General features: G+C 34.7%; 1 protein-coding gene across 6 annotated transcripts in view; it reads right to left on the bottom strand.

Annotated features, from left to right (window-relative positions):
* Nucleotides 1–477: 477 nt before the first annotated feature.
* The window catches only part of MAP4K3 (mitogen-activated protein kinase kinase kinase kinase 3), a 200,310-nt gene continuing 173,450 nt past the window's right edge, over nucleotides 478–27,337 (bottom strand). For 3 of the 6 annotated variants that reach the window (XM_058551375.1, XM_058551377.1, XM_058551380.1), the window contains 12 exons: nucleotides 26,374–26,453; nucleotides 22,277–22,337; nucleotides 22,076–22,193; nucleotides 17,500–17,558; nucleotides 16,139–16,242; nucleotides 12,704–12,757; nucleotides 11,944–12,115; nucleotides 8,721–8,789; nucleotides 8,549–8,641; nucleotides 5,261–5,331; nucleotides 2,579–2,634; nucleotides 478–1,905 (listed from right to left, as the gene is read on the bottom strand). In XM_058551375.1, the coding sequence (XP_058407358.1) occupies nucleotides 1,818–1,905; nucleotides 2,579–2,634; nucleotides 5,261–5,331; nucleotides 8,549–8,641; nucleotides 8,721–8,789; nucleotides 11,944–12,115; nucleotides 12,704–12,757; nucleotides 16,139–16,242; nucleotides 17,500–17,558; nucleotides 22,076–22,193; nucleotides 22,277–22,337; nucleotides 26,374–26,453 (1,025 nt within the window). In that variant the 3' untranslated portion in view covers nucleotides 478–1,817. Of the gene's footprint in view, nucleotides 1,906–2,578; nucleotides 2,635–5,260; nucleotides 5,357–8,548; nucleotides 8,642–8,720; nucleotides 8,790–11,943; nucleotides 12,116–12,703; nucleotides 12,758–16,138; nucleotides 16,243–17,499; nucleotides 17,559–22,075; nucleotides 22,194–22,276; nucleotides 22,338–26,373; nucleotides 26,454–27,337 lie in introns of those variants that run through there. The other 3 variants (XM_058551376.1, XM_058551378.1, XM_058551379.1) reach the window with 2 other exon arrangements.

Genomic DNA, 27,337 nt, shown 5'->3' with positions numbered 1-27,337 from the left:
CTAGAAAGGGTCAGATGGTAAATATTTTAGGCTCTGTGAACCATACAGCTTTCCTGCAACCACTCAACTCGGACATTGTAGCGCAAAAGCAGCCATAGACAACATGTAAATGAATACGTGGTGCTGTGTTCCAATAAAACTTTATTTACAAAAACAGGCAATGAGCAGCATTGGGTTGAGCAATGTCGTTTGCTGACCCAAACTCTAACCAAAAGACTATGAATGTTTGATTATTTCTGATCAGGAAGATTTCCTGATCATTGAAGATTCTACAAAAGATGCCCTTTTCTCAGCGTGGGACTATTACTCCTTTATCAAGTTGAGATGACAGACCAAACAAAAATATCATGATCTGCGGGACCAGAATGAGTATTTGAAGATTTGATGCAGAATAATTAAAAAGATTTTTTTCTCCTTAATATATTTTAGTCTTCTTATATACTGATTAAGCCAGATGACAAGCCACATACAACAGCATGTTAAAAAACATGTTTATTTTACACTATGTACAATCAGGAACATATTTAAAAGCATTTTCAATTAAAATAAATGAAGACCATAAATCACAATTTAGTTTGTTCTTAGTGTATATACTCACATTAAAATATAAAGAACATATACCAAAAAAGAGCCCAAAGTGTGCATTTTGCTAAAACTTGGTATATACATATTCCATTGGAAAAAAGCAATCAAAAATGATTTTAACCAAAACTAAGTTCCTGTGATGTGTAGTAACCATTATATTGTTTATATGAGGTAGTAACTAAATTATTTTGGCCATGTGTTAATACTCTAAATCAAAAGAAATATGAAAATGATCATAAAGTAAGGCCAACGAAAGTAAAAATTCCACTAGAAATTTGAATCACTTCACTCTATGGAATGTTTTGGTTCTTCAATGTGATTATATGAAATGTTTAGTGTGGACTCTTTAATAATGCTATTTTATTCTTTGTGCATACTGTAATTCAGACAACCACTGCAGTGTTACATCACGGTACCGCTATTCTGTGATTCAGAATTTTTTTAAAGGTATTGTTTTTAAGCACGAACAAGCAATCTTACAGGATTCTGCTTAAATATAAAAAGACCAGTTACTACAACAGGTGGTTAATTGGTTCACATAGAAAACAATCCAAATACATTTAAAAAAGATGGTGTGGAGCCAAATGCATATTGACAATGTCACAGCTTACTTCTGTGACTTAATACATCACATATCAACACTTTGTGCAAATATAAACACCAGTGTACTTGCATTAAAATTAAAAACAAGATTATAAAATGATTACAGCCTCCATTACAATTTTAAAAGTTACAAGATTTATATTCATATTACTAAATTACATAATAAAAATACAATAGTGTTAAATGTACTGTCTCATTGCCAGTATCCCATTTCGTGATATAGCCACACCCAAGGATATACTAAAGAATTCTTAAAATATTAACCCCAATTGCATTTTTCATCAACATTTACATCTGTACAGATAAGACACTTACTTGTACATCTCATAAAAGTACATTATCTACATAAATTCTTAGTGTATGTCTTCAGCAATAGAAGTTTCACAGAAAAATACTGCCTATATGTACAAAGATTACATAACAATGAATTAAGCACTTGTGTGGTTCAATATGCTAAATATATCCATACCACTTAAAACAAAAATTTTCCCCATATTGTCTCATGCCACAATAAATTACAAGTAACTGCAGCCAGGTCACTGCAGCTTTTGTACAGCTTCAAGCATCCATCCATGTTGCAGCAGTAGTGTTCTTTCTTTCTATAGTTGACTGTCAAAGCATAACATTTCTCAGTAACTGTTTTCATGACCCGCCAGGATGTATAAATTGCTATTTGCTGTGGGGTTATCAGTTGGCCTACTTTCCAAAACCACGACCCTAAAAGAATAAACAAACAAGAAAACATAGAACAAAACAAAGTTATTCTTGAAAACAAATGTTAGCAGAAAAATTTTCCATTGCTTTTTCATTATATGCCTCTATAAATGCTACTTATTTGATTTGTGGGCAGAAATCATTTGCAAATCACTATGATTAAAATGCCAGTTCCAGCTCCAGGAAGTAATTTTGCTGCCCACCACCTCTCCCCTGTAAGCCAGTGTTGTTCTAAGAGTTAGAGGGGGGAAAACCCTGTATTAGGAATAATTTGGGGGAACTTAATTCTCACTATAAATTCTGGAAACAATCTGTAGTTCAAGAATCAGAAAGTAAATCAGAACAGAACCCAAAATTCTATTTGGCACTAAAACCACAAAGTTTTCTGTTTGTTAGCATATGGTATTTCCTCTTTCTTGTGCTGTAAATCATATTTTAGATAGCATGTTTAATGCAAAACTATTACTGACAGATCTATATATTCCTGTTACTTGGAAGATCAGGCACATTCTCAAAGGCTTTATAACTTTCCAACTTGTGAAAACTTATAGTGTGAAAAATATAATGTTGAATATATTACTGTAGAAATTTCAATTCTCTTGAAAAAGAAACAGTTTCATGCCGAATTTATAAAACACATTTAGTACGATGTATTTAATACAACCCCTTTTCATACCTGTCAGATCCAAGCAGTCTGAAAATTCTTGTGCTATCTGAAATTTCTTGTGTTACCTGTTCAATTAAAATATAAATTTAATTTCTGAAATTAAAGGCACAAAATTTTACATGGGCATTTAATTAATAACTCTATAGGAAAGAAACATAATTCCTAAGATGGAAATAGATCCCTGCATGACTATTCATTTGTTAAATCAGCACACAGGTACATCAATTTGTGAGTTTAGGAAAAATATGGCTAATTTTGAATTAATCATAAAATATGAGATTAGGAAAACCATTTACTTGTTAAATTATAGACCTCAAAGCAAAGCTCCCAGTCCATTTTATTTATCAGAAACCTTTTGTCTGTTATGTTAACGCTACTAGCAAAGCTACTTCAGAAGTAAGCCACTTAGATCTGGTCCTTTTACTTAAGAGGCTGCAGTGTGGTATGAGGGACAAACTCATGACTTGAGTTTGAATCCCAGTTCTCCCACTTACTAGCTGTGACACTGCACAAGGTACGTCATTTGTTGGAAACAGTTTTGCCTTCTGCAAAATGGGATAGAAAATATCTACCTTAAGCAGTATCTTGCAGTGTTCTTCTAAGTATAAGTGGGTAGAATGCCTAGCTAAGGAAATGCTCAACAGATAATTCTCTTTCCTATTTCTTCCTCAGCTTCCTGAAATAACACTTTCTGATGGCATATATCCTTCAAGAAGTCCTCAGTGTGAGCAATTACCAGTTGGGGAGTTAAGAATAAGTCTACAGGAGAAAGAAACCTACTGTTTATTGCCTACTGAATGCAGAACATTCCAACTTAGTATGGCAGTAACTTCTCCCCAAAATTTGGTATGCTGAAAAAACAATTTGATTTTGAAACTAAATTTATTCCACTAGTACCTCTACAATTAGTTATTCTGGAAACACCAGTGATTCTTAACTTCTTTTGTAACCCAGCACACCTGAAGGATACAACACGCTCACTTCAGTAACAGTGGCTCATCACGACTGATCTTCAGTGTATCCTGGCGTTTCCCTACTAGAAGGACATAACATTTTTGGAGGGGTTGTATTCAGTAAGGGCTACCTATGTAGTCTGAAAATACCCCTGTGAAATGAGGTGATTTTGGGGAGCACACTTTTCTTTCTTTTTTTTAAATGACTCTCTTGTACCCTGCCTATGATGCCTTTCTTTCTCTGCCTAGTGTTTATTAGCTGTTGACTGTTCTTGTCTCCCTGCTCGATTCCCTCAGGTGATTTTAAAACATCTTTCTGAGAAGTGAGCCCTCGTGTGGGAATTACTACTGGAAACATATTAGCAGCGCCCCTTCTGAATACTACTATAGGCCAGGCATTATGCCAAGCACAGGGCATGCTTCCTGTCATTTAATCTTAACAACCCTGTGAAGTAAGTGCTATTTTGTTATCCTCAATTCACAGATGAAAAAATATAGGCCAACATAAGTTAAGTGATATGCCAAGGTCACACAGTTACTAAGAGCAAAGTTGAGACTCGAACTCGAGTGTCTCTACTCTGGAACCCACACTCATGATCACTCTGCTGTACTGTTTACTTTGTTACAAGACATGCTCTGGGCTTAATGAATGACAGTTTAGGACACAAATGAGCTATTTTCTTGCTTGAGGCACCTAAGGGTCTCCTTTCCTTCCAATGCTCAAGTAAAAGTCATACGACTGAGACTGGCTTGGGGCTACAGGAAGAATTTTTGATGATTTTACTTGCCTATAATATTCCAAGGGGCAAGTACCATGTCTTACTCATGTTTATAACCCCAGCACTTTCTGGGTAAATGTTAAACTGAACTGAATACGTCACACGACATATTCCTGGAGTTAAATCAAGGTGGGAAGGACTCAGGAGATACAGCTAAAGGTTAATAAAAAGGAATAAGGTTAATAAAAAGGAAGGGAAAAGGGGCAAAGAATCTTATAAATGTCAAGTGAATAAGGGTAACAGAAATAGGATGCAAGGTGGCTTCAAAAGAAACGTAGAACCCTGTACCTAAAGCCTGCATTGGTCATGATTTCTGAAATACAAAGTAGAAAAGGTGCCTCAAGACAGAGAGCGCCAGCATCAGCACTCTTGTTCCAGGTGATGGTCTGGGAAAGGTGAAAGAAAATCACAGTTGGCTCACTTTTAGCAGTATTAGGAAGCTCTTGTTCTGAATATAAAGGTGATTATCTGGAAGTACATAAAATATGCCCTGAAGCTGTTTGAGTGAATGGAGAGAGTGGTGGTATAATGTGCTATTAATTTTTTTTTTTTTTTTTGTGAGGAGATCAGCCCTGAGCTAACATCCGCCAATCCTCCTCTTTTTTTGCTGAGGAAGACGGCCCTGGGCTAACATCTGTGCCTATCTTCCTCCACTTTATATGGGACGCCGCCACAGCATGGCTTACCAAGCAGTGCGTCGGTGCGCGCCCGGGATCCGAACCAGCGAACCCCGGGCCGCCGCAGCGGAGCGCGCGCGCCTAACCGCTTGCGCCACCGGGCCGGCCCCAGTGTGCTATTAATTTTATCACTAGACTGAATATCAGTACATACTGATAAAGTTAGCAAATCAAGTATACCTTGTATCAACTAGGAATTTTCCAAAGTTAAAGAAAATTGATGTAGAATTTGATAATGTTTCATGATTGCTTAATGGACATAATTTGTAAAAGATTACTTACCTCATTAGATCTAAAACTTCTACCTTGCATTCCATGTTTCCAAAAAGCTAGCACACTGTCTTGTAGGCAAACTAGCAGGCAAGAACAGCTCAGTTACTGTTAATAGTACAAAAGTTCAACTGATAAGCATCATTTCATTCCTCTTTCTATCTTGCATAGCAATATTTCAATTAATAACTAATGTCAACCATTCCATATTTATATGGCATCTTTACCTTTAAAAAAATACTATATAGAACTTATTCATCTTTTTGGCAAGAAAAAAGAAAATTCACTAAAAGATTTTTTGTTATAAAAATTTTTGTTTTGATAAAATGACAATATTTTAAAATAAAATATTTCAAACATATATAAAAATATGAGAATAGCATCAAAACACAGGTATCTACCACTCAACTCTTAAATTCTAACATTTTACCATATTTGCCTTTTGTTTTAAATAAAAACAAATACAGCTGGCATCTCTATCTAACCCCCTCTAGTCCCATTCCACCCTTTCCTTCCTCCCTGAGATAACCGCTATTATAAATTTGGTATTTATCATTCTCTTGCATGTTTTTACTGTTACTACATAGTAAGTTTACATTATCAGTATCAACATTATATTGAACGTTTCCAACTTCCATACATTTGGTATGATGAACATTTAAATCATTTCTAGTTTTTTATCACAAACAATGCTCCAATAAACATTCTTGTATCTCTTCTTGAATACATGAGCAAAGTTTTCTCTTGGGTAGATACCTAGAAAGAGAATTACTGGGACACAGGCATATGTACCTTCGAAAAATTTTAGTTTTGTTTTTTATATTTTCATATTTAATACATATTTTTGTGTGTATTCAGTGAAGAAGAAATCTAATTTTGTTTCCTGCAGATAACCAATCGTACTAACATCATTTGTTGAATAGCCTATCATTCTCCACTGACATATAATGCTATAAACTTCCTTTTACATGTAGGTCTATTTCTGAACCTTCCCTTCTGTTCCATTCTTCTATTTATTTATCCCTGTGCTGATCCCACGCTGTCTTAATCACTATGGCTTTATAATAAGTTTCAACATCGAGTAGGGCAAGTATCTGTCAAAATTTATTCTACTATTCTTGGCCTTTGGTTCTTTCATATTAATTAAGGTCAGCTTATCAAGTGGCACAACACATCTTATTAGGATTTTTATTGTAAATGCACTGAATTTGTGATTAATTTGTGAAGAACTGACATCTTTCTCAAATTCAGTCTTTCTATCTATGGACATGGTGTAGTTCTTCATTTGTTCAAAACTGTTTTTAAGCTTTTAAATAATAATTTAGAATTTCCTAGATAATGATCTTAAACACATTTTGATTACATTTATTCCTATATATTTTATTGCCATTGTCAATGAGATCTTTTTCCTATTAAAAATTTCAGAGATTATTACTGGCATATAGGAAAGCTATTCATTAGCATTACTCACATCTAGCAACTCTGAATTCTCTTATTGGTTCTTGTAGTTCACTTATAGAGCCATATATTCTGTGTAGATAATCATACCATTGGCAAAAAAGGATCTTTCACTTTTTTCTTTCTAATCCTCATAGTTCTCTTTTCTTGTTCTCCATGTTAATGGGAATTAGTTTGACTATTAAATATCATATTTTTTATAGGCTTTGCTAAGTGAAGGACATTTCCTTCTATTTCTTTTTTCTTTTTTTATAATTTTATTTATTTATTTACTTTTTTCCCCCAAAGCCCCAGTAGATAGTTGTATGTCATAGTTGCACATCCCTCTAGTTGCTGTATGTGGGACGCGGCCTCAGCATGGCCAGAGAAGCTGTACGTCGGTGCGCGCCCGGGATCCGAACCCGGGCCGCCAGCAGCGGAGCGCGCGCACTTAACCGCTAAGCCACGGGGCCGGCCCTCCTTCTATTTGTAATTTGCTAAAAAGTTTTTTTTAAATCATGAATGACTTGGATTTTACTGAATGCTTTTTGTGCATTTACTGAAGAGTTACATGACTTTTTGCTTTTAATCTTTAATGTGTGATATTACATAAATAAATTTTCCGATAAATTTTCTTGCTTTCCTCAGATAAAGTCTACTATTTGATGACGTGGAATTCTATTTGCTAGTATTTTATTTAGATTTTTCAAAATCTATTTTCATGAGCTTGGATAATTTTGTTTTCTGTACTAGTTTGGTTTAATTTTAGTATCAGCGTTAAACACTGACCTGTTCAGCACTTCTTTGTCTACTATTTGAAACAGTTTGTATAGGATAGGGATTATCTCTTCTTTTAAGGGTGGATAAAAATCACCTATAAAACTCCGAGGCCTTACATGGGGAGAGTCTTGATTAGCAGGCACCTCAAACAAGGGCCCAGCTCTGGTTGCCCATCTCCTGTGGGGTACTTTTACTCTTCTTTATGACTCAGGAGCCCAGTAGGTCTGTTGGCATACTAATTCCAGTTTCTGTTCTTTGCTTGTCTTGTTTTTTTTGACCCTGGCTATGTGCTTTTAAGCATGGATTCCATTTTGACATCTTGAGCAGATGTCCTTCAAAACTGACATTTGTTATCATCAGCATTTGCTTGTTGGGAGAGAGGCATTCTAGTTGGAGGAAAGAGTAAAAATAGAACCAGGAATAAGTGAAATGAACTATCCGCCTTTGGCCCTACCTTCTGCCAACATATATATGCAAATATCTTTACTAATACAGGACACCAGAAAAATTGTATATAGTTAAATACTAAATTAATTGTCATTCATTTTCCAAGCACTATCTCATATATGATCATTTCACTTTATTTTTCCTGAATGTAATCATTTTAGAATATTGATTGTGTAAAAAAGATCCTTTTTCAGAAAAAACTCTTGTTAAGTACAATGTAAGAATGGCAAGGAAATTCCATACACTTAAAACTCGCTGATCAGCAGATACAACAGCAAAAATACAGTAGAGTGTATTAAGAACTAAGTTCTAAAGTACTTATAGGGAAACTCTACAGAAGTCTGAAGGAAATGGAAATTCATTACCATGTTATGAAAAATGATATTTAATTATTTTTTCAAAATGCCAAGTCTGTAAAGAAGATAATATTATTTACAGATTACATCAAAAATAGTTTAAACTATTTTAGAGAATGTGTAAAAAGTGAAGACTGATGTTGACCTCATATTCATTATACCCTATTATTTTAAAAAATGAGTCCATAGTAATATATTTTTATAATTTTGAATAATTACCAGATAAATTATTTTAAGCAGCTCATAATGCAATCAAACAAGAAATACAAAACTGACTTACCTATTGATTCAATTTGGAAATCAAAGGTGAGCTCTGATGACAATTTTCTGCTCGATTTTAATCTTCCTTGGAGATTTACTATTTTTATACAACCTAGAGAGAAAAAAAGTCACTCAAAAACTAAGACAAAAGAAATCTTACTAAAATAAGATGTTTACAAATAAAAACTTACAGTCCAAGCATACAAGAATGGTATCTCTCTCCAGTTGAGTTACATGAGTAACACTTGTCTGTGGGGTATCTAAAACACAAACAAACTTGATAAACTTAAAGAAAAAAGTAACATTTAGAGCCCAGAGACATTAAAAAAAAAGAATTCTGAACATCACTGATTTGAAATGGAAATAAATTTTTAGCTACACATACGTAGTGGTTGAACCAGGTTGCCTGGGTTCAAACTATGACTCAAGTGCTAAACTATGTGAGTTCTCAACAGAGCGTTAGCTATTGTCGTTACTATTGGTAATGCCATTATTTTTATTTATATGTGAAATCAGAAGTCTAATTTTCTATATTATGGTTATGACTTATTTCTAACTTTAAGCTCAGAAGGCCAGAGATTCTGCTTTGTACATCATCATATGGTAGTGCCTATGGTAGGCACATGCAATAAATATTTATTGAATGAACGAATCAGAGAGACAAACAAATTAGACTACAAATGAGTTAAAAATACACGAAGTATTTTGAGAAGTATCAAGTACTACCAAAATGCAAAGAGGCATTATTTTTATTTTAATAGTTTATCAAAGTTCTTACAAATTGAAAATGTTTAAATGACTTGATTCTCCATGAAGTGAAAAGTAGGATATCCCAAGCTTTGTATGAATATCAAAAGTGAAGTTGCTGAGCTATAGGCCTTTATTTCTGGTCTTAAATTTCCTGGAGAGTGGGTCTGATCTGTAGTCTATCCTGCCTGTTTTCTACTTCCCACAGTATTTAGAATCTTAAGATATCCAGGGACTGCCGTATTTTAGACCTTCAAACATATTTTAGACCTGGTACTTCTGTAACTAACCAGGATTGTTGGGAGGATATGGAATAGGCCTCCAGCAAATCAGGCCAACCAGATCGCTGTAGCTCTTATACACCTGGTGAAAATTAAGAATCTGAACATATCTACACAATCTACCTCAGTTTAAGAAGCCAGTCTAGCATTACTATATAGAAAGCCAGGAAAATGAGGTTTTACCAATTCCTTATAACAATTAGTTCCCAAACACTGGAATCATCTAGAGATCTTTAGAAAATACTGATGCCTAGCTACCACCCCCAGATATTCTTATTTAATTGGGGGTGTGTGTGACTTGAGGTAACATGGATTTTAAAAGCTTACCTGGTGGATTCTAATGTGCAGCAGAGTTTAGGAAACCATTGGCTTATTTCATCTGATGCAAAACCCTAACCATACTTTCTCTCTCACTCTATCTTTATCTCATCATCTCAAAGCCAGAGGAATTATATTTGTCATATTTAACTCCTAGTAATAAGGAATTACGGTAAGAGAATGTAATAAAAAGTTCCTTGGAAGAAAGGTACCCACAGCTGTACAAACTTCTTGTTAGGAAACGAGGCCTTTCATTCAACAATCAGTAGAAAAGAATTTAAAATTAAAATGCTTGGGAAAAGTAAGACATTAACTAAAATTTACTGACAACAAACTATTAATCAACAAACAAGCCCTTCCTGTTAAACAGGAAGGAAGAGACGAGAAAGCGGGAGCATACCGGCTTCTGCAAAGGAAGATGGGCATTCAAGGGAGATGTAGTACAGAGGATTTGGAGGAGCCAAAGAGAAACCACACAACGTTGCCAAGGGCTGGCCATGTTTTCCTTGAGAACTGTGTCCTTAAAGGAAAGCTGTTTCAAGTTTCCTGGGCTTCAGCAAGCCACGTCATTGTCTCTAGGCTTTTGTGAATGTGTTTGTGATCACTTTTTTCCAAAGGCAAAAAACCTCAGTCTCAATTTTTTTCCTCTTGTGAACATTCTTCCAGGCTTCCAACAAACTCCTGACTAATCAGTATTTACTGCCAAATTGGTTCCTTAGTATTTTCCTAGGTAGCGAAAGACTCTGACAAAAGGCCTTTGTAAGACCTTTAAAAATTGCCTTCTAAAATGGCCATTGTCTATTTTATAGCAAAACATCATATAATGTTATTTTTAAAAAGAAAAAAGCAAGAGGAGTTTCATAAGTAAGACGGTGCTTTAAAAATAAAGATAAAAAGACCTTTAAGGTCATGTTTTTTTAAGTGTGAAAATTCAGTCAGATTTATTTACCACAAAACTCAAGTTTTCCAATGTGTACTGATTGCAGCAACACAACTGAAGGTTTCAAACTATAATCAAATTTCTGTAAAAAACTCATTAATTGGAGATAATATTTCCTAAGATACTAGATATGAAGGTAACTAGCTATGAAAGAAGGATCTGCTAGGCCACAGGGCAACACAGACCAAAACTTAAGGAATCAGATTACATGAAAGAATTACTTGCAAGCACCCTCCAAATATTTCAAAAGTAGCTGTTTAGTTATAATTTGTATCCTAATTACAAGTCATTAAAAAATTCATTAAAGTTACTGCGTAGCACCTGTGTATCCATTACAAGACTATATTGGAAAATAAACTATACTTATATGCAGCTTTTCCTTTATTTAAATCAGCTTTTCTATTCACTTGAGGTGTGTGTATACGTGTGGTTCTCAAAGTGTGTTCCCTGTACCAACATCATCAGCATCACCTGGGAACTTACAGAAATGAAAATTCTCAGGCCCCACTTCGGATCTATTGACTGAAAAACTCTGGGGGTGGGGCCCAGCAACGTGTTTTAACAAGCCTCCAGGTGATTCAGATGCATACTCAAGTTTGGGAACCACTGGTATGTTTTATTTTATTTTATTTTATTTATTTATTTATTTTTTGTGAGGAAGATCAGCCCTGAGCTAACATCCATGCTAATCCTCCTCTTTTTGCTGAGGAAGACTGGCTCTGAGCTAACATCTATTGCCAATCCTCCTCCTTTTTCTTTTTGCCCCCAAAGCCCCAGTAGATAGTTGTATGTCATAGTTGCACATCCTTCTAGTTGCTGTATGTGGGACGCGGCCTCAGCATGGCCGGAGAAGTGGTGCGTTGGTGTGCGCCCGGGATCCGAACCCGGGCCGCCAGTAGCAGAGCGCGTGCACTTAACCGCTAAGCCACGGGGCAGGCCCCACTGTTATGTTTTAAATGCGTTAAAATGAATTAGCTACTTTAAAGCAAGTCATCTTCTATTTTTCCAGTTTAATAAGTTAGTCAAGATTTTTATGCACTGTTTTTACCTAATGAGAGATATAGTAAATTTATTACTTATAAAACCAGCATATGTATTGGCCTTAATAATTCAATAAAAATCACAAACCTGATTCTGTAAACCACGAAGAGGTAGAATTTGGATTGACTGTTTCAAATCGAACCACCTGGTTGAAGTCTCTCCCTCTACTGACACCAACACAAACTAAAGGGTACTCCTGTTCAGGAACAACCAGCATTTCAAACATTCTAAGTGGACACGGTATAGGAAAATCTATGTGCTAGAGAAAGAAACAAACATATATTAAACAAAGGAAAACAAAAGCCAAATAATGTCATAAGTACACTATTAAGAATTTTTAGTTTTATGAAAATATATAAAATAGCTCTCTACTATAAAGATTATTTCTTTTAACAGAAACTCAAGGTATGCAGAAAAACCCAGATTATGAAGAATCTTAATAAAAATTTTAGGTTTAGCACTATAAAAAATTTTTTAGTTAAAAATCACATAATTTTAGGACATTACGGCTGGAAGGAAACTTACAAATCACCTAACCCTCTCTTTTCAGAGTTGGAAACTGAGACCCAGAAATTGGGTGACTGGCCGAGGGTCACCTGAGCAAATATGGATGAGAAAACTGAAACGCTAATTAGCAAGAGACACTCCTTTTATTAAGTGTAGATAAATAAAAAAAAACACAAATAAGAAATTTAGCCCCATACCTCAAGTGATTCTATTCAATAAATTAACGTGGTTATGCAACCAATTTTAATTTTACATTAACTTTAAAATTTTTATATCGGTACAAAGAGACTAAATAAATTTATATTTTGAAAGTTTGGCAAAATAGATGGAAAATACTAACTTCATTAGTAATCAGGGAATAAAACCATGAGACTGTACATATCCACCAGAATGGCTAAAATTAAAAAGAATAACAAGCGTTACTCAGAGAGAGCAAACGAATGCTCATACACTGATGGTGGGAGTATAAATTGGTATGACCACCTTGATTAATCACATTATCTATTAACGCTGAAGATATGCATCACTTAGGACCCTGCAATAACATTCCTAGTTGTAAGTTCCAGAGAATGTGAGTACACACATGCACAGGAGACATACGCAAAAATGTTCCCAAGTTGCATTGTTCAGAATAACAAAAAACTGCAAGTGACCCAAATGCCTACCAACAGTAGAATGGATAAACTTATGGCATATTCACACCATGGAGAATTACAGAGCAATGACAATGAACTATAGGTATATCCAATAACTACATAAATATAATGTTGCACAAAAGAAGCCAGACACAAATGAATATATGCTTTATGATTCCACTTACATACTGTTGAAAAATCAGGTAAAATTAATTCTAATGTTTAGGGTGCACGCTTATATAGTAAAAATGGAAAATAAGGGAGCTGACTTATAGGGAGTGCCACGGGAGTGCTGAGGTGCTAGCCATGTTCTTCACAATAAAAAAGGCTGTTTTTTTCAAAAATATTGGTCTTACACGTATTTTACTAATCCACCCTTAATACAGTTTTTATTTTTGCTGTTCTTATAAATGGGCTGTGTTTTTATTATATTTCCCAAGTGGCTACTGCTAGTATTTAACAAAGCTTCTGAAATTGATTTATTTTTTAAATCTGGCAACTCACTGTAAATTATAAAGAAAATAAATTCTAGAGAAAATAAACGGGTAAAATGGGGCTACCATAACTATTAGTCTTAAAGTGTTAGAAGACACAACGTGGTCCTTGTGTCTGGAATGTGAAGCCCTGTGTGCACCTGTTGTTCTCATATCCCTTCCCCGTGACTCTAGGAGGGCCTCCATCCTGCAGGTATATTGAGACAGGTGTAGACACTCCCTCATCAACACTCTCCAACCCCCCTCTCTAGGAGCTTTCCCCTTACCTGGGGGATGTGCTTTGGAGATCATTTGCCATATTTTTAATTAGGTAAAACATTTTAAATAATTCTCTTTGAAATGTGGTATGAGCAGTAAAGCAGAAAGAGAATAATGCTTCTGTTTAATTTTTTTTGTCAGCAAATAAGAAAACCAACAGATTTTGAATACTTGTACTTAGCTTCCAACAATAACTAAGCAATGTGCATAAATGATTAACAGAAGAGGATGCCCTTCTAATCCAATTGCTATGGGTGATGGTCCTTGAGGGCAGGGACAATTCCTTCTCTCCTACTTAAACAGCACTGTGCCTGGTTTGTAATAAATACATAAATGTTTGCTGGGAAGGTCTTTAATTTATAACTTTTATTAATGAAAATGTAGTCTAACGAAGCAAAAAGTTTGTCAGAAATGTCATTAAAAGGAAGGAAGAATACAGAAAGCAAAAGAATGTTTTTGCACACATCTTATTAAAATGTAGTATAGAAACATCATAAATACTAATTGAAATAATGTCACATACAGAAACAAAATATACATATAGAGTCTTGAAGCAGAGAGAGAAAGGAGAGTTGGGTTAAGATTAAGGGAGGTGGGTAAGGGCCTACAGCTCAGGGAGTTTAAGGAAAGTGGGAAGAGTGAGAAGTCTTGCAGGAGACCTGCAGGTAGAATCGTGCTGTAAGTCTAATATCCTAGAATGCTGGCAATAGGCCTCATCAGTCAGGGCCAAGCTCCCTAGTACCATCCACCTGGAAAAGAGAAGACATGGATGGGTAATTTTTAAGCTTCCAATGTCTTCAAAGTATATATTCTCTCCTGGATGCTCTTAATACCTAAAATTCCTTTAATATAGGAAAGGGTCTTACATCTTACATACTAAGATAAGTGGTTTAACATATCAGATAACATAAAATTCATTCATACTAAGGTTTACTCAGACTATCAGTATCTATGAACAACTGATATAATGAAATTGTTCTTCATTTTGATAAAGGTTAGGAATGAAAAGAATAGAAGGACACATCTAAAACAGACTAAGGAGGAAAAGGAAGGAAGAAGATGGGGAAGAAAAGGGCTGCAGAGAAGTCAAACTGTCCACTTTACCACTCCATCTAGGTAAGGCATGCTTTTGTCAAATAGGCAAAAACAAAGAAGAGCCAAGAACAAAACAGTTTTTGCCATAAATGGGCTATATTCAGTAGCTCTGCTTTAGACAATTTTAAAGGCTATTTTTCCCTCAGCTTTTAAAAAAAATTTTCTAATTCAAAAAAATTTTTATTTTTATTTATTTATTTATATTGAGGTCACATTGGTTTACAACATCATATACATTTCAGGTGTGCATCATTATATTTTGACTTCTGTATAGACTACATTGTGTTCATCACCAAAAGTCCAGTTGCCATCTGTGACTGTATAAATGTCCTTCTTTACCCCTTTTGCCCTCTCCCATCCCATTTTTTCCTCAGCTTTTGGTTTAAAGAATTTTTCAGTGAATTTATTTGTGGAAATACTACCTCATGCGTTTCAAATTCTTGAAACTATTTTTTCATTTCTTTAGCCCTAGTGAATTTTGAGGTTAATAACGACTGATGTGAAAATGGAAAATAGTCACTTATAAAATTTTAAATAACAGGAAGCCAATACTTTAAACATCTTAATTCTATATTAAAAATTTAGGAAGAATCCCACTTCAATTATATTCTGACCTCAATTTCTATGGAGATACCAAATGTTCATGAAATAAGACTACTTAGTCTATATAAAATAGCAAAGAAAACAGCTTTAGAAAATTTATTTGGTATTTCCTTGGTGTGACTGAGCCTGTACTTCACACATTTTAAGTTAGTTTTTCCTCAAAATTTAAGTTATAGCTGAGTAACATTAAATATTTTAAAGAATATTCATTAATTAAAGATTCTAGAGAAACTTAGGCACAAAAAAAAACCATCCATGGGAAGGCCTAGGCAAATTAGGTAGGCATAAAACCAAATAATTTCCCCTCATGGTTACCCCCTGTCCTCTTGGGCCGAATGTCAACCTGCAGCTTGTTCTCCGCTGTGATGGAGTGGGTCAACCAGAGAATATATTCAAACAACACTTCACTGCTCTTTCAGCACCTTCTGTTCTGTTTCTCAGACTGTACATGTCAGAGACTACTTCCCGCTCCTACTGCCACATCCCTGAACTATTTCTCTAGTCTCTTTCAAAACTTTTATAAGGCCAATTGAGTTCCTTACAATATGGAAGATTTTCACTATCTTGCCACATAATCCAAAATCATTAAATTGAGAATTAACTGAAAAAAGTTTTTTTTTGAAAGACTAGGACAATTGACTTAATTAAGCTTTTATACTAAGAATGACTTAGGTTGACTTTCATGCTTACCTTAATTAACATAAATTTCTGCATTTGTTCAACCCATTCTAATAGAACAATGCTAGTCTGAAGTGCCCCACAAAGGTATTTATGGCCTGTGTAAGGATTTCTCACTGTCAAGGCAAAAAAAGTATACATAAGTTCTCTTACAATACATAGTCCTTATAATAATAGTTGCATGCTCCAAAAACAAACAAAAGCTGGCTGCCAGTTCAATTTCTTTTCTTTTTTTTTTTTTTGATGAGGAAGATTAGCCCTGAGCTAACATCTGTTGCCAGTCTTCCTCTTTTTGCTGAGGAAGACTGGCCCAGGGCTAACATCTGCTCCCATCTTCCTCTATTTTATATGTAGGATGCCTGACACAGCATGGCTTGTCAAGTGGCGTGTAGGTCCACGCCCAAGATCCGAACCTGCGAACCCCGGGCCGCCAAAGTAGAGCGTGTGAACTTAACCACTATGCCACTGGGCCGGCCCTTCAATTTCTTAATTAGACTGCAGAGTGAAAGAGAAATACTTCCTCATCACTTGCAGGATTTTTGTTTGTATCTAGAAATAAAATTGCTGGTTGTAATGGTGGCTGGGGGTGCGAAGAAGGACTTTAGGTCTATGGTAGCAGGGAGATTAGCCGAGGCAGCAAGATCCTGAAGGAGGGGTCAAAGATTTGGGTAGAAACTTCAAATTGACAGGCTACAGCACATTCAGGGACAGGTGATTCAGGCTGCTTTTGGTAGTAACGTTCAGAGGCAATAATGCTCTGGTTCTAACAACATGAAGACATTAGTCAAATCTCAAAATTCATGTTTGCAAATAATAAAACTGAACTGCCTCAGAGTTTTTTTAAGGGAAGGAAAGGAAACTATTTTTTGTTTTTGCTACATGCAAATAAAACAGCTAGCTGTTATGGGGCTGGGGGAGGAATTTAGGTGAGTGTATGTAAATGGGGAGACTATAACCTTTACATTATAAGCATAAGGTTTCACATATTAAAGGCATGACAATACATGCTGAATGAATAAATGCAGTCTCATAAGCCATTACTAAGCAGAATGGTGAGCAATAACTAACAGGCCCCTTGGAGAACAGGGTGTGATAAAATGCTGTAATGAAAAGTCATTCTACTTTTTCTATTTAGCCAGTCAGCAAATTATTTGCAAAACAACTGTTATGATCAAGGTAATATATTAGGTTTAGTTTACAAGGAGATAGAATGGCCAAGATATTTGTTTTACTTAATGGGTAAAAATAAACTATTACTGGCAGAATACCCTGGAGTAACAACTGTTTTACACTAGATTTAAAAATGAGCCTCAGGGTTTTCTTATCCACTCTGCAAAGCAGGAGAGCTACATGTTATTGGACAGTTTACTTACCAACACAACACTTCTGACACCACTTGGTTTCAGGGATTTTTGCTGATACAGCAAATTTCCTAAGTGTAAATGAAAATGCATATATAATACATGTAGGCAAAGTTAGTATATGATAATAGTAGTGTTACAGATCAGCAGAGAAAGGATGAGTTGTTAAAAAATTGGTGCTGACATAATAGGTCATCTATTAAAAATAAGAATAAATTGGATCTCTTTTTTATCCCCCCTCCAATCAATTCCAGATGGGTTAAGGATTTAAATATGAAAAAAAAAAAAACCCAACTATAAAATATTTAGATTGTAGAAGAATATGACCTTGTGATTTCTTCTAAAAATGCAAAAAAAATTATACACGAAAATATTAATAAACTTTGGTATTTTTTCACTGATGCATCCCTAGTACCTCAAACTACAGGTGGCATTCAATTTGTTGAATGAATGTGCTGAACACATTAGTAACTCTGGTTTACCTAAAGATATTGAGAAAGTGAGAAGATAAGCCACAACTGAGAAAAGATATTTTTAGCACATATAGTAAGTTTAAGCTACGGAAAAATTTGTCTTAACACTGAAACAATTTGTTTCATTTTCATTTCATTTCAACTTTTCATTTAGACATTTTCTCAACTCAGGGAAAGTGGGATATAGATTTTCTGCAAAGGTGCTTTAGGGGTTCTACAATCATCTGATTCAAATTTAACATGTAAAAATCCATTTAAAATTGTTTTTTCTTTCGCCCTGAGCTAACAGCTATTGCCAATCTTCCTCTTTTGTTGTATGTGAGCCACTGTGACAGCATGGTCACTGACAGACGAGTGGTGTAGGTCTGCACCCAGGAACGAAACCCGGGCTGCTGAAGCGGAGTGCACCAAACTTAACCACTCTGGCCCTAAATTGTTTTTTAAAACTACAATTAAAAAATACACATACACTCAAATGGCTTTTATAGTTGAAAGTAAATATAATGGATACTGCTCCATTATAGTGCACCAAGTTGTGCAAACCTCAAATTAAACTTCTTCTGTACACATATTTAAACTTATTTTAAATGTGTAAATGTGCCACAGATTAGATGACACTACTCTGCACTGGTATTTAAAAAAAAAATCATAGTTGTGCTTTGCTGGTAACATAAAATTATAAAGCATGTGTGTGTGATGCTCAATATAATTCCAAACAAGCTCAGAAGAATCTTCTTGATGATGATCTGGTCACCATACAATTGGCAGCTGAGTAATAACCAAGCATATAACACGCAGGTATTGTAATTTTAGCTTTTAGTATGTTTTATATGCTGATGTTTATATTTACAAAAACCTATAATAATTCTAGGTTTTAACATTCTAACATTTACTCAGCTGTTACTATATGTCATGCATTTCACATGTTCTGCATCATTTAGTCCCTCCAATAATGCCATGAGGTAGGTCATAGCATAGACATTTGAGGTTCAGATTTATTAATTTCCTCCAGGTCATACAGTTAGCAATTTAGGGAGAAAGAACTCTAATTTAGTGTCTTTGTCTGTCTGACTGCAATGTTCATAGCGATTCAACTTTGAAAAAAAAAAAAATCTACTTCTGGGCCGGCCCCGTGGCTTGGCAGTTAAGTGCGTGCGCTCCGCTGCTGGCAGCCCGGGTTCAGATCCTGGGTGCGCACTGACGCACCACTTGTCCGGCCATGCTGGGGCCACGTCCCACATACAGCAGCTAGAAGGATGTGCAGCTATGACATACGACTATCTACTGGGGCTTTGGGGGAAAAATAAATAAATAAAATAAAAAAAAAAAATCTACTTCTCATTTATGATTCAGAACAGTTTAACTGAAGGGTATTCTGGGTTTGCAAGGTAAGCTGTTAAAAACTGTTACTACTTAGAAGTACTTACCTGTGTGAATTAGAATATTTTTGATATTATTTAAACAATAATACAGAATATTTTTAATACTATTTAAACAATGGTACTGAAATTAGTCAGATGCTGAGCCACTACAGTGCCAATGACTACAATGGCAATCTACAATATCTTGATTTCAAATTTCTGGTTAAAGCACCTTATAGTTCCCCTTGATTAACTTCATATTAAGAAAAGTTTTACATTTCAATCCATAAATTGGATTAATAATTATAAAAATAACCCTTTCATACACGTTGCAATTTCATACAGCTTAAAATAAAACAAAAATTCTCCACGTTCTTTGCAAACTGCTTGAATCAAGCCGCTTTTTAGTTTTTAAAAATCTGAACCAAGCTCCTGATAGATTTCCACTGGCAATAAATTTAATGTTCCTGGTCCACACTTGTGAACTTGTCCCGTGGCTTTCAAGGTTAACTTAGGGGTTAAGTTACTAAATCAGTCAAAACCCAGGAGGATTAACTGATTGCCAGTTTTGAAAGATCATAAAAGAAGAATACTATATAGACAAGAAAAGTCAACTATTAAGTATAACTTACAGTTAACAATAACAAAACTATTCAAAATTGAGTTGTGGGCAGCATACTGAAATGTTATAAAAATTTATCATTTTCTACAGTGATCTAAAGAATTACATTAATTTTAGTCAGGATTTACAAAAAGGCAATAAAATTTATTTTACCAGCATCTAACTAACTGGAATCCTAAGTTGACCAACATTCTCAATGTATTTAATGTAGGATATTTTAGGGTATGTTACAGAGACAGTTCAATTTATCATGCCTAATAAATGATGACAATAGGTCTACTTATTGAGAGTCTACTAGGTGCCAGAAACTACTTTACATACATAATTTATCATTTTCAAAACAATTCTGCAAGATGGGTATGCTGGGTCCATTGTACAAATAAATATGTTGGAGAGGTTATGTAATTTCTCCTAGGTCACAGACCTAGTAAGTGAACCATGCAAGATTTAATTTCAAATCTATCTGGATTCCAAAGCCTGTGCTTTACTAAAGAAGATATATAATATGGTACAATGAGTACCTATCTTTATAATGAGAACCACAGGGCATTACAAGATGCCCAGTCAAAGGAAGTTTAATTCATGCTCACTACATGGTAGAAGAAATGGTACTAATACATATATAAAATATTACCATGCAAAAAAGGTTTTCAGATTTCCTGCCAATAAATGAGAGAATTAAAAGTAGATTTTACAGTAATTGATTTCTAGATAATGAAACTGAAAAAAGTGGGAAGGATACATTAATGGTTGCTACTAACACTAAAGATTGACTATAACAAAATATCTGAAATAATAGCCTAGAGATAAAATACTCTTAGAAGTAAAAAAATCTTACTATATGGAAACTCCTTAAAGAAAGAGGTAATATCTTATTCAATTTTGTCTCATCTATATATTAGGACACTTTTTGCACATTTGGTATATTCAGCAAAATTTTGAAGAATTGAACACAGCTAAAAGCAAATAAGCTACAAAGGTCTCTCTTCTGACAAAAAAAATCAAAAAGTGAATGCATTAAAGTTTATGTGCCTTACATTCCTCAGGGGCTCTTCACTTGTATATTATATATACTTTTAAAGCTTGGTGGTCAGTTTCCACGCCCCCAGGAATTTAGGATTAGCAAGTGAGAAAGTTGCATGAAGACGTGCTATAAGTCAGAGAAAAACAGCAGCAGAAAATGGCAGCTGGAAGAAGAAGAGGGACAGAGAAACTATACAGGAAGAAAGCAACTCCCAACCTCATTCGTGGGGCAACACCCCTAACTCCACCTACAGATATGAGAGTACAGGAAAATAAATCAAGTTCATAATTGCAACTGAGTCATCATGAAAAGATCCAATTAAACTCAATGTAATCTATTTAAGAAGACAGAAAAGCATGCAGTATATTTTTAAATGATTTTCATCAAAAAGGTTAATTTTTAAAAGTTTTTGTGCACAAAGGGGTAAATCTTAGCTATACTGTAAACTCAGAAATTGAGAACAGCAGATTTCCAAGGTACTTGAAAGCTAAGGTTCTACATTAGCTGCCATATAACTAATATTGTAAAGGAAGAATGGCTATACTATAAAGTTTTTGTAAAATACAATTTATACCAGACTCAGAAAGACCTTTTAGTCAACAAATGAGGTCCAATATAATAATAACCAAAATAAAGAGAGCATAATTAAAAATCCCTGGAAGCAGAAAAGCAAAACTCTTCAATTTCTAAGTAATTATCTTCTAATGTAAAAACTTTTATTTAATAAATCATTTTGATTTTCTAAGTTTAGATACTGTACTTTGAGAAAAATTCATTTCAATCAAATTAAGACAAATATGTCAAGAGCACTATATGTAATGAAAAATTACCAGCAAATTACAGAAAAAATTAGTTTTAACCTTGTAGAAAAACAGAACTAAAAATTCAGAAAGAAAATGTTTGATGTAATTGGAAAGTATAAAGTAAAAAAATCTTAGAAGAATGTGATAAATAAGTACTGTGGAAATGTACTTCTTACAGTTTTTTCATTACACTTGATTTCTACTAACCCCAACTGAGTGCTTTTTTACTTTTAGTATAACTATTTATTAAAATGCATTATTAACATATTATCTCTAAGGATGAAAACATATTTAAATGTAGTTACCTTGGCAGTATTCTGTCAGGGAGTTTGTGTGCTGGAATAGCAACAGGTAACTTCTGCATTTGTCTTGCATAATCAAAAAGCCCTGGTAAATTATGGGAATAAAGCTGAGAAGCTTTACCTGTAGAAAAAAATAAATATGACATAAAAGCTAATAACACAAACAGGAACAATGTTAAGTTATTCAAAAACTAAAAGACTTACCAGATATTGATAGTAAGCAATTATTCATTACATATAACCACGTACACCTTCGGGGGAATAGCTGATAAAAAAAAAGCACAAAGTTTACAAATGATGATAGATAACAGCAATGCATACATGTACATGTTAACCATGTAAGCTGTCATATAAGTAGGCCAGTTCTTAAAAAAGAAACTTATTTTTAAAGAAATTCATTTTATAAGGCATTTAAAACAAGAAGATATACATACACACACACACACTTATATCGGAGGAAAAAAATAAATTAGCAATGTAATTTCATTATCTAAGTCTCAACATGATATGATTAGCTCGAGTCTCCCTTACAGTAAGGACTATGTAATCTCAAACTATGCAGGGAAAAAGGACACTTTCAAACAATGTCTATTCCTTTATTTTGGTTCTGAGGTTAAATAATTAAGACTCTCCTGTGTACTTCCCAAAAAATGTTCTTATCTAAGCATATGGACATGCATGGCTTCTGGAGCAGAAGTGATAGAAAAAAGGATCATGGTGTAGTGGAACACAGGATATGGAAACACGAGATATAGAGGAAAAACGGCTCAGAGAGAACATGATAAAAACTTATAAATCATAAAGCATATATATATGGAATTAATTACTGAAATCTAGTACATAAGAACTGAGAGGCACCCCTGGAAGCTTGCAAGTGATTAGTATTCAAGGAAAAGAGAAGAGAATTTCAATGGAACACAGTCCATATATTTTGAATGAAAAAATAACTGCTCTCATTAAGATATTTCATGATAAATATCAGTGGTTCTCAAAGTGGTCCCTGCACCAGCTTCACCTGGGCATTTGTTAGAAATGCAAATTCTTGGACTTCACCCCAGACTTACTGAAGTAGAAGTTCTGACGGTGGGCCCAGCAATCCATGTTTTAACCAGCCCTTCAGGTGATGCTGATGCATACTGAAGTTTGAGAACCACTGATGAATATAATTAAGCATTCCAATTTAATAAGTTTGCTTTGGCAATTTCTACTAGGTTATTCTACAATACACTGGGATGGGGGTAGGGAGTGGAGAGACTAAAGGGCTCAACGATGAAACGTATCAAGGCCTCTAAGGACATTTCTTTCTTAAAGCACAAAGTCACAACAATGGCCCTGAATAATTAAAAGAGAAAACGTAACAATAAAAGAAGGAGAAACAAAGAAAAATCTATTTTAAATAAAACTTGACTATTTCATTTATTTGCAAAATATACTCACATAAAATACCTAAATTCTCCAAACGAGTAAAACGTGGCATAGTCATACAGTTTTTAATTTTGGAAAATGTGCCTATAGCTGTATCTCAGACTGAAAGGACATAAACAAACATTTCCTACTTTATGCTCTTCATAAAAAACTCACAATAGAATCAGGAATTCACTGGCTATATTGAGAAAATTAGGCAGAGAAAGGGGCGACGACTTATTCCAAGCCACATGGCAGTACATGTTACAAAGTAACAAGAAACTGATTTTTCTTTAATTCAGTGTTGAACTGGGTTTATTTTCATAAAAATATATACTTAAAAAGTATTTCTCTAGTACCAAATCTATGGTTTATTAAGAGATTATATATTTGTAAATATGAGTTAGCTTATTTAATACAAGCATATATAAAGTACCAGGACAAGACACAAATTCTTGTCATTTTTTTTTAATTGAGGTAACACTGGTTTATAACATTATATAAATTTCAGGTGTACATCACTATATTTCGACTTCTGTAAAGACTACATCGTGTTCACCACCAAAAGTCTAGTTGCCACCCGTCACCATACACATGTGCTGCTTTACGCTTTACCCCTTTTGCCCTCCCTCCATCCCCAAATTCCTTTCATAGTATCAACATAAGGACAATGAAAAAGTATTCATGCAAAGTTTTATTAAGTGCTGGATTTCACTTTGGATTTTCATTTTTAACCACATTTAATAAAACTCTAAAGCTTTTCTAGATTTCTAATGTCTACTTCCTTTAGCAAAGTAGGCTCTGGGCAAAATAATCAATTTAATAAAAGCATACAGAAGTTAAGAAGAGGAGGTTCTACAGTTTGCCTAGATTCAGATATCTGCTTTCTTAATGACTCTACGACCGTGGGTAATTTACTTAACCTCTGTGTCTCAGTGTTCTTATTTGTAAAATGGAATACCAATACCTAATAGAGTTGTTGTGGTGATTAAACAAGATACTCCTTGTAAAGTGAGAAAAAAGAAAAAATTCAGGATCTCACATATCCTCTTTCTCTACTCTTTTAGGCTTTCTCTGGGAGGGAAAATGTTTCACTTTGAAGGGCATGTTTAGCTCGGAAAATATTATTCTAACAGTGTAATTTCAAATGCTGAAGCACCTAAGAAGTGGAGTTATTGTAGATGGGGGCTGTGTGGGATTGATGGTGCCTTCACTGAAGAGTCCCTTAAATTAGAGGCTGATAAACGCTTACTCCACCTACGCATGAAGTTGGTCTTATTCCTTACAATTAATATTGTTACCAGTAATATAATTTTTAGATACCTCATTATATTCAAGAAAAATACTATTACCATTGAATTAGTTATTTACTAATAAATAATAAGATCCTTTTCTTTTTTTCTCTAGTTCTTATGTAATTTTCAGCCACTTCTCTGTATACCCCTTCCAGATTAAAAGATTTACAGTATATCATACAGTTTAGGATCTTGTTAGAAAATGTGATTAAAAAAAAGTTGTGATGAGAAAAGATGGAAACATTTGGTTATGAAGAAATTATCATTACCTATGGGTTTTTCCCTCCATTTTATTTGTAATCAATTTATATCGATAATGGAGAATTAGTTACACATCCAAAACTCAGCATGACCAAACAGAATGCATGCATCATCATTCCCTTCAAACTGACTTCTCCTTCTGTATGCTACACTCCGCCTACTGTACTGTCATTCACCCAGTCACTCAAGTTGGAAACTTGAAGTCAACCTAGACTACTCCTTAACCTTCATGTCAAATGAGTCATTCAATTTGGCCAGTGCTCGCTCTTTAACCTTTCTCTAGGTCCAGAGTTTCCCTATAGGAGCAATACAGGCGGGAGAGGCAGTGCGGTGACGCAGTTAAGGACATGGACTCTGCAGCCAGCCTGCCTGGGTTCACATCCCAGCTCAGCCATTTAATAGCTGTGGGATCTCTGAAAAGTTACTAATCCTTTCTGTGCCGCAGATTTCTCATCTGAAATGAGAATAATAATGGTAGCTACTTCTGATAGTTGCTGTGAAGATTAAATAAGTTAATATATGTAAAGCATTTAAAAACAGTGTCTGGCATATAGTAACCTTTATATAGGTATTAGCTATTAATATCATCATCATTACCATTTTTGCAGGTTGTTTACTGTTCCTGGCCTCTGGGTACTAAATGCCAAAAGCTTCCCCCAGTCATTGTGACAATCAAAAATGTTCCCATACAATTCCAAATCCCACATTTTCCTCTCTGTCCTCTCCACTTCTGCCCTCACTCAATACTTCTTTACCCTTTGACCATAATCTCTAGTCTCATCTCTCACCATACTGCAAACATATTTCTAAGACGATCTGATCTTCAGCATGGTACACAAAGCTCTGGAGTCTGGCACCTGCCTAGCCATCCAGTTCCACTTACCATTACTATTCTACACTCATTCTATACTCCAGTCAAACTGTCCATTCACAGTTTCCCATACTTGCCATGCTACTGCACAACTCAATGGCTTCATATTTATCCTCTGTCTGTCTGTCTGGCAACCTTCTACTCATCATCATTTACGGTCCATCTCAAATGTCTCTCCTCCGCATCTCCCCATAGGAGGTGCTGGTGACTACCAGCACAGTACACTGTACTCATTCCTAGTGTGACATCTAATCCTGAGTGTTGAAGTTACTGGTTTATGTGTCTGTTTCCTCTATCAGACCATGAGCTCTTAAGGGTAAGGACTAGTCCTACGAATGTGTCTTCAGTACCTGGTAACAATGAAAGTTTTATGAATAAAAGAGGCAGCAAATCATAGAATTGAAACTTATTTCTTGTTTAGTGTGTATATATAATAAAAATTTAAAAAAGGAAAATATAAAGTAACATACCTGTTCCATTGATGTTTCATGAAGTTCATTAAGATTCAAGGTATAAATCCCTTCTTCAGCACCAAATATCAAGTATTGATCTGAAGTAACAAAAGTAATCCACTAACTGATTTTGATATACAAAAGACTTTAAAAAAGGATTTACATAGTCTAAAATTCAGTAAATACGTGTTATATGAAAAAAATTACTGTGATTTATAAGCAGCAAATATTTTTAATTTTAATGTAAATAAGTGGTTAGACACACTAGCCTAATGAATTGAGTTATAAGTAAATATTAGCCTCAAAGCAGTGAAGACAACTTTTATGTAAAAGAAGTTTTGAAGAGTGGCATGCTAGGACTCCTCAATCATCAGAGGGTGCTAAGGACTGGTAGAGAATCGGCAGCTCCTTTTCTAAAACTCCCTTAGGAGAGGATCATGTGCACATAACATACAGAAGGTGAATCAAGAACAGCTGATACAGTTTCAAAATATTTTTGGCAGATGGGCCATTATTACAAGCACTAACATCAAAAAGTCAGGATCTGACTACTGCCTATTAAAAAAGTTAACTAATACTTGAATACCTGCTGGGGTACTCAATAGTTCTAGAAAATACTAGAAGTTTGGCCATGATCCTGTTTGATCTGCTTTTCTGATAACATAAAACAACAGGTCAAGAACTTCTCCAGACTAGTATGCTGAGAACAACTTAGAACGCCAGGAGAATCCCTACACTGCCCAGTGTTTAGCATTAGTGCTGCTGGATTAAGGACATAAGCTCTGTGGTCAGACAGAATGGAATTGGTTTCAAATGGCAGCTCCATCACCGATCAGCTGTGAAACAATGAACCTCTCTGAGAGTCATTTTCCCCTGTGAAATAAAAGTACCTACCTTGGATTTGTAAAAGATTTAGTAAGAATACATATGTGTGTGTGTATGTTTGTATATATCTTTATGTATATCTTATACAGAGAGATAT

Source organism: Diceros bicornis, chromosome 12 (assembly GCF_020826845.1).
Source record: "Diceros bicornis minor isolate mBicDic1 chromosome 12, mDicBic1.mat.cur, whole genome shotgun sequence".
NCBI classification, from domain to species: Eukaryota; Metazoa; Chordata; class Mammalia; order Perissodactyla; family Rhinocerotidae; genus Diceros; species Diceros bicornis.
Note: the sequence above shows the minus strand (reverse complement) of the source record. Positions and strands in the feature narration are given on the sequence as shown.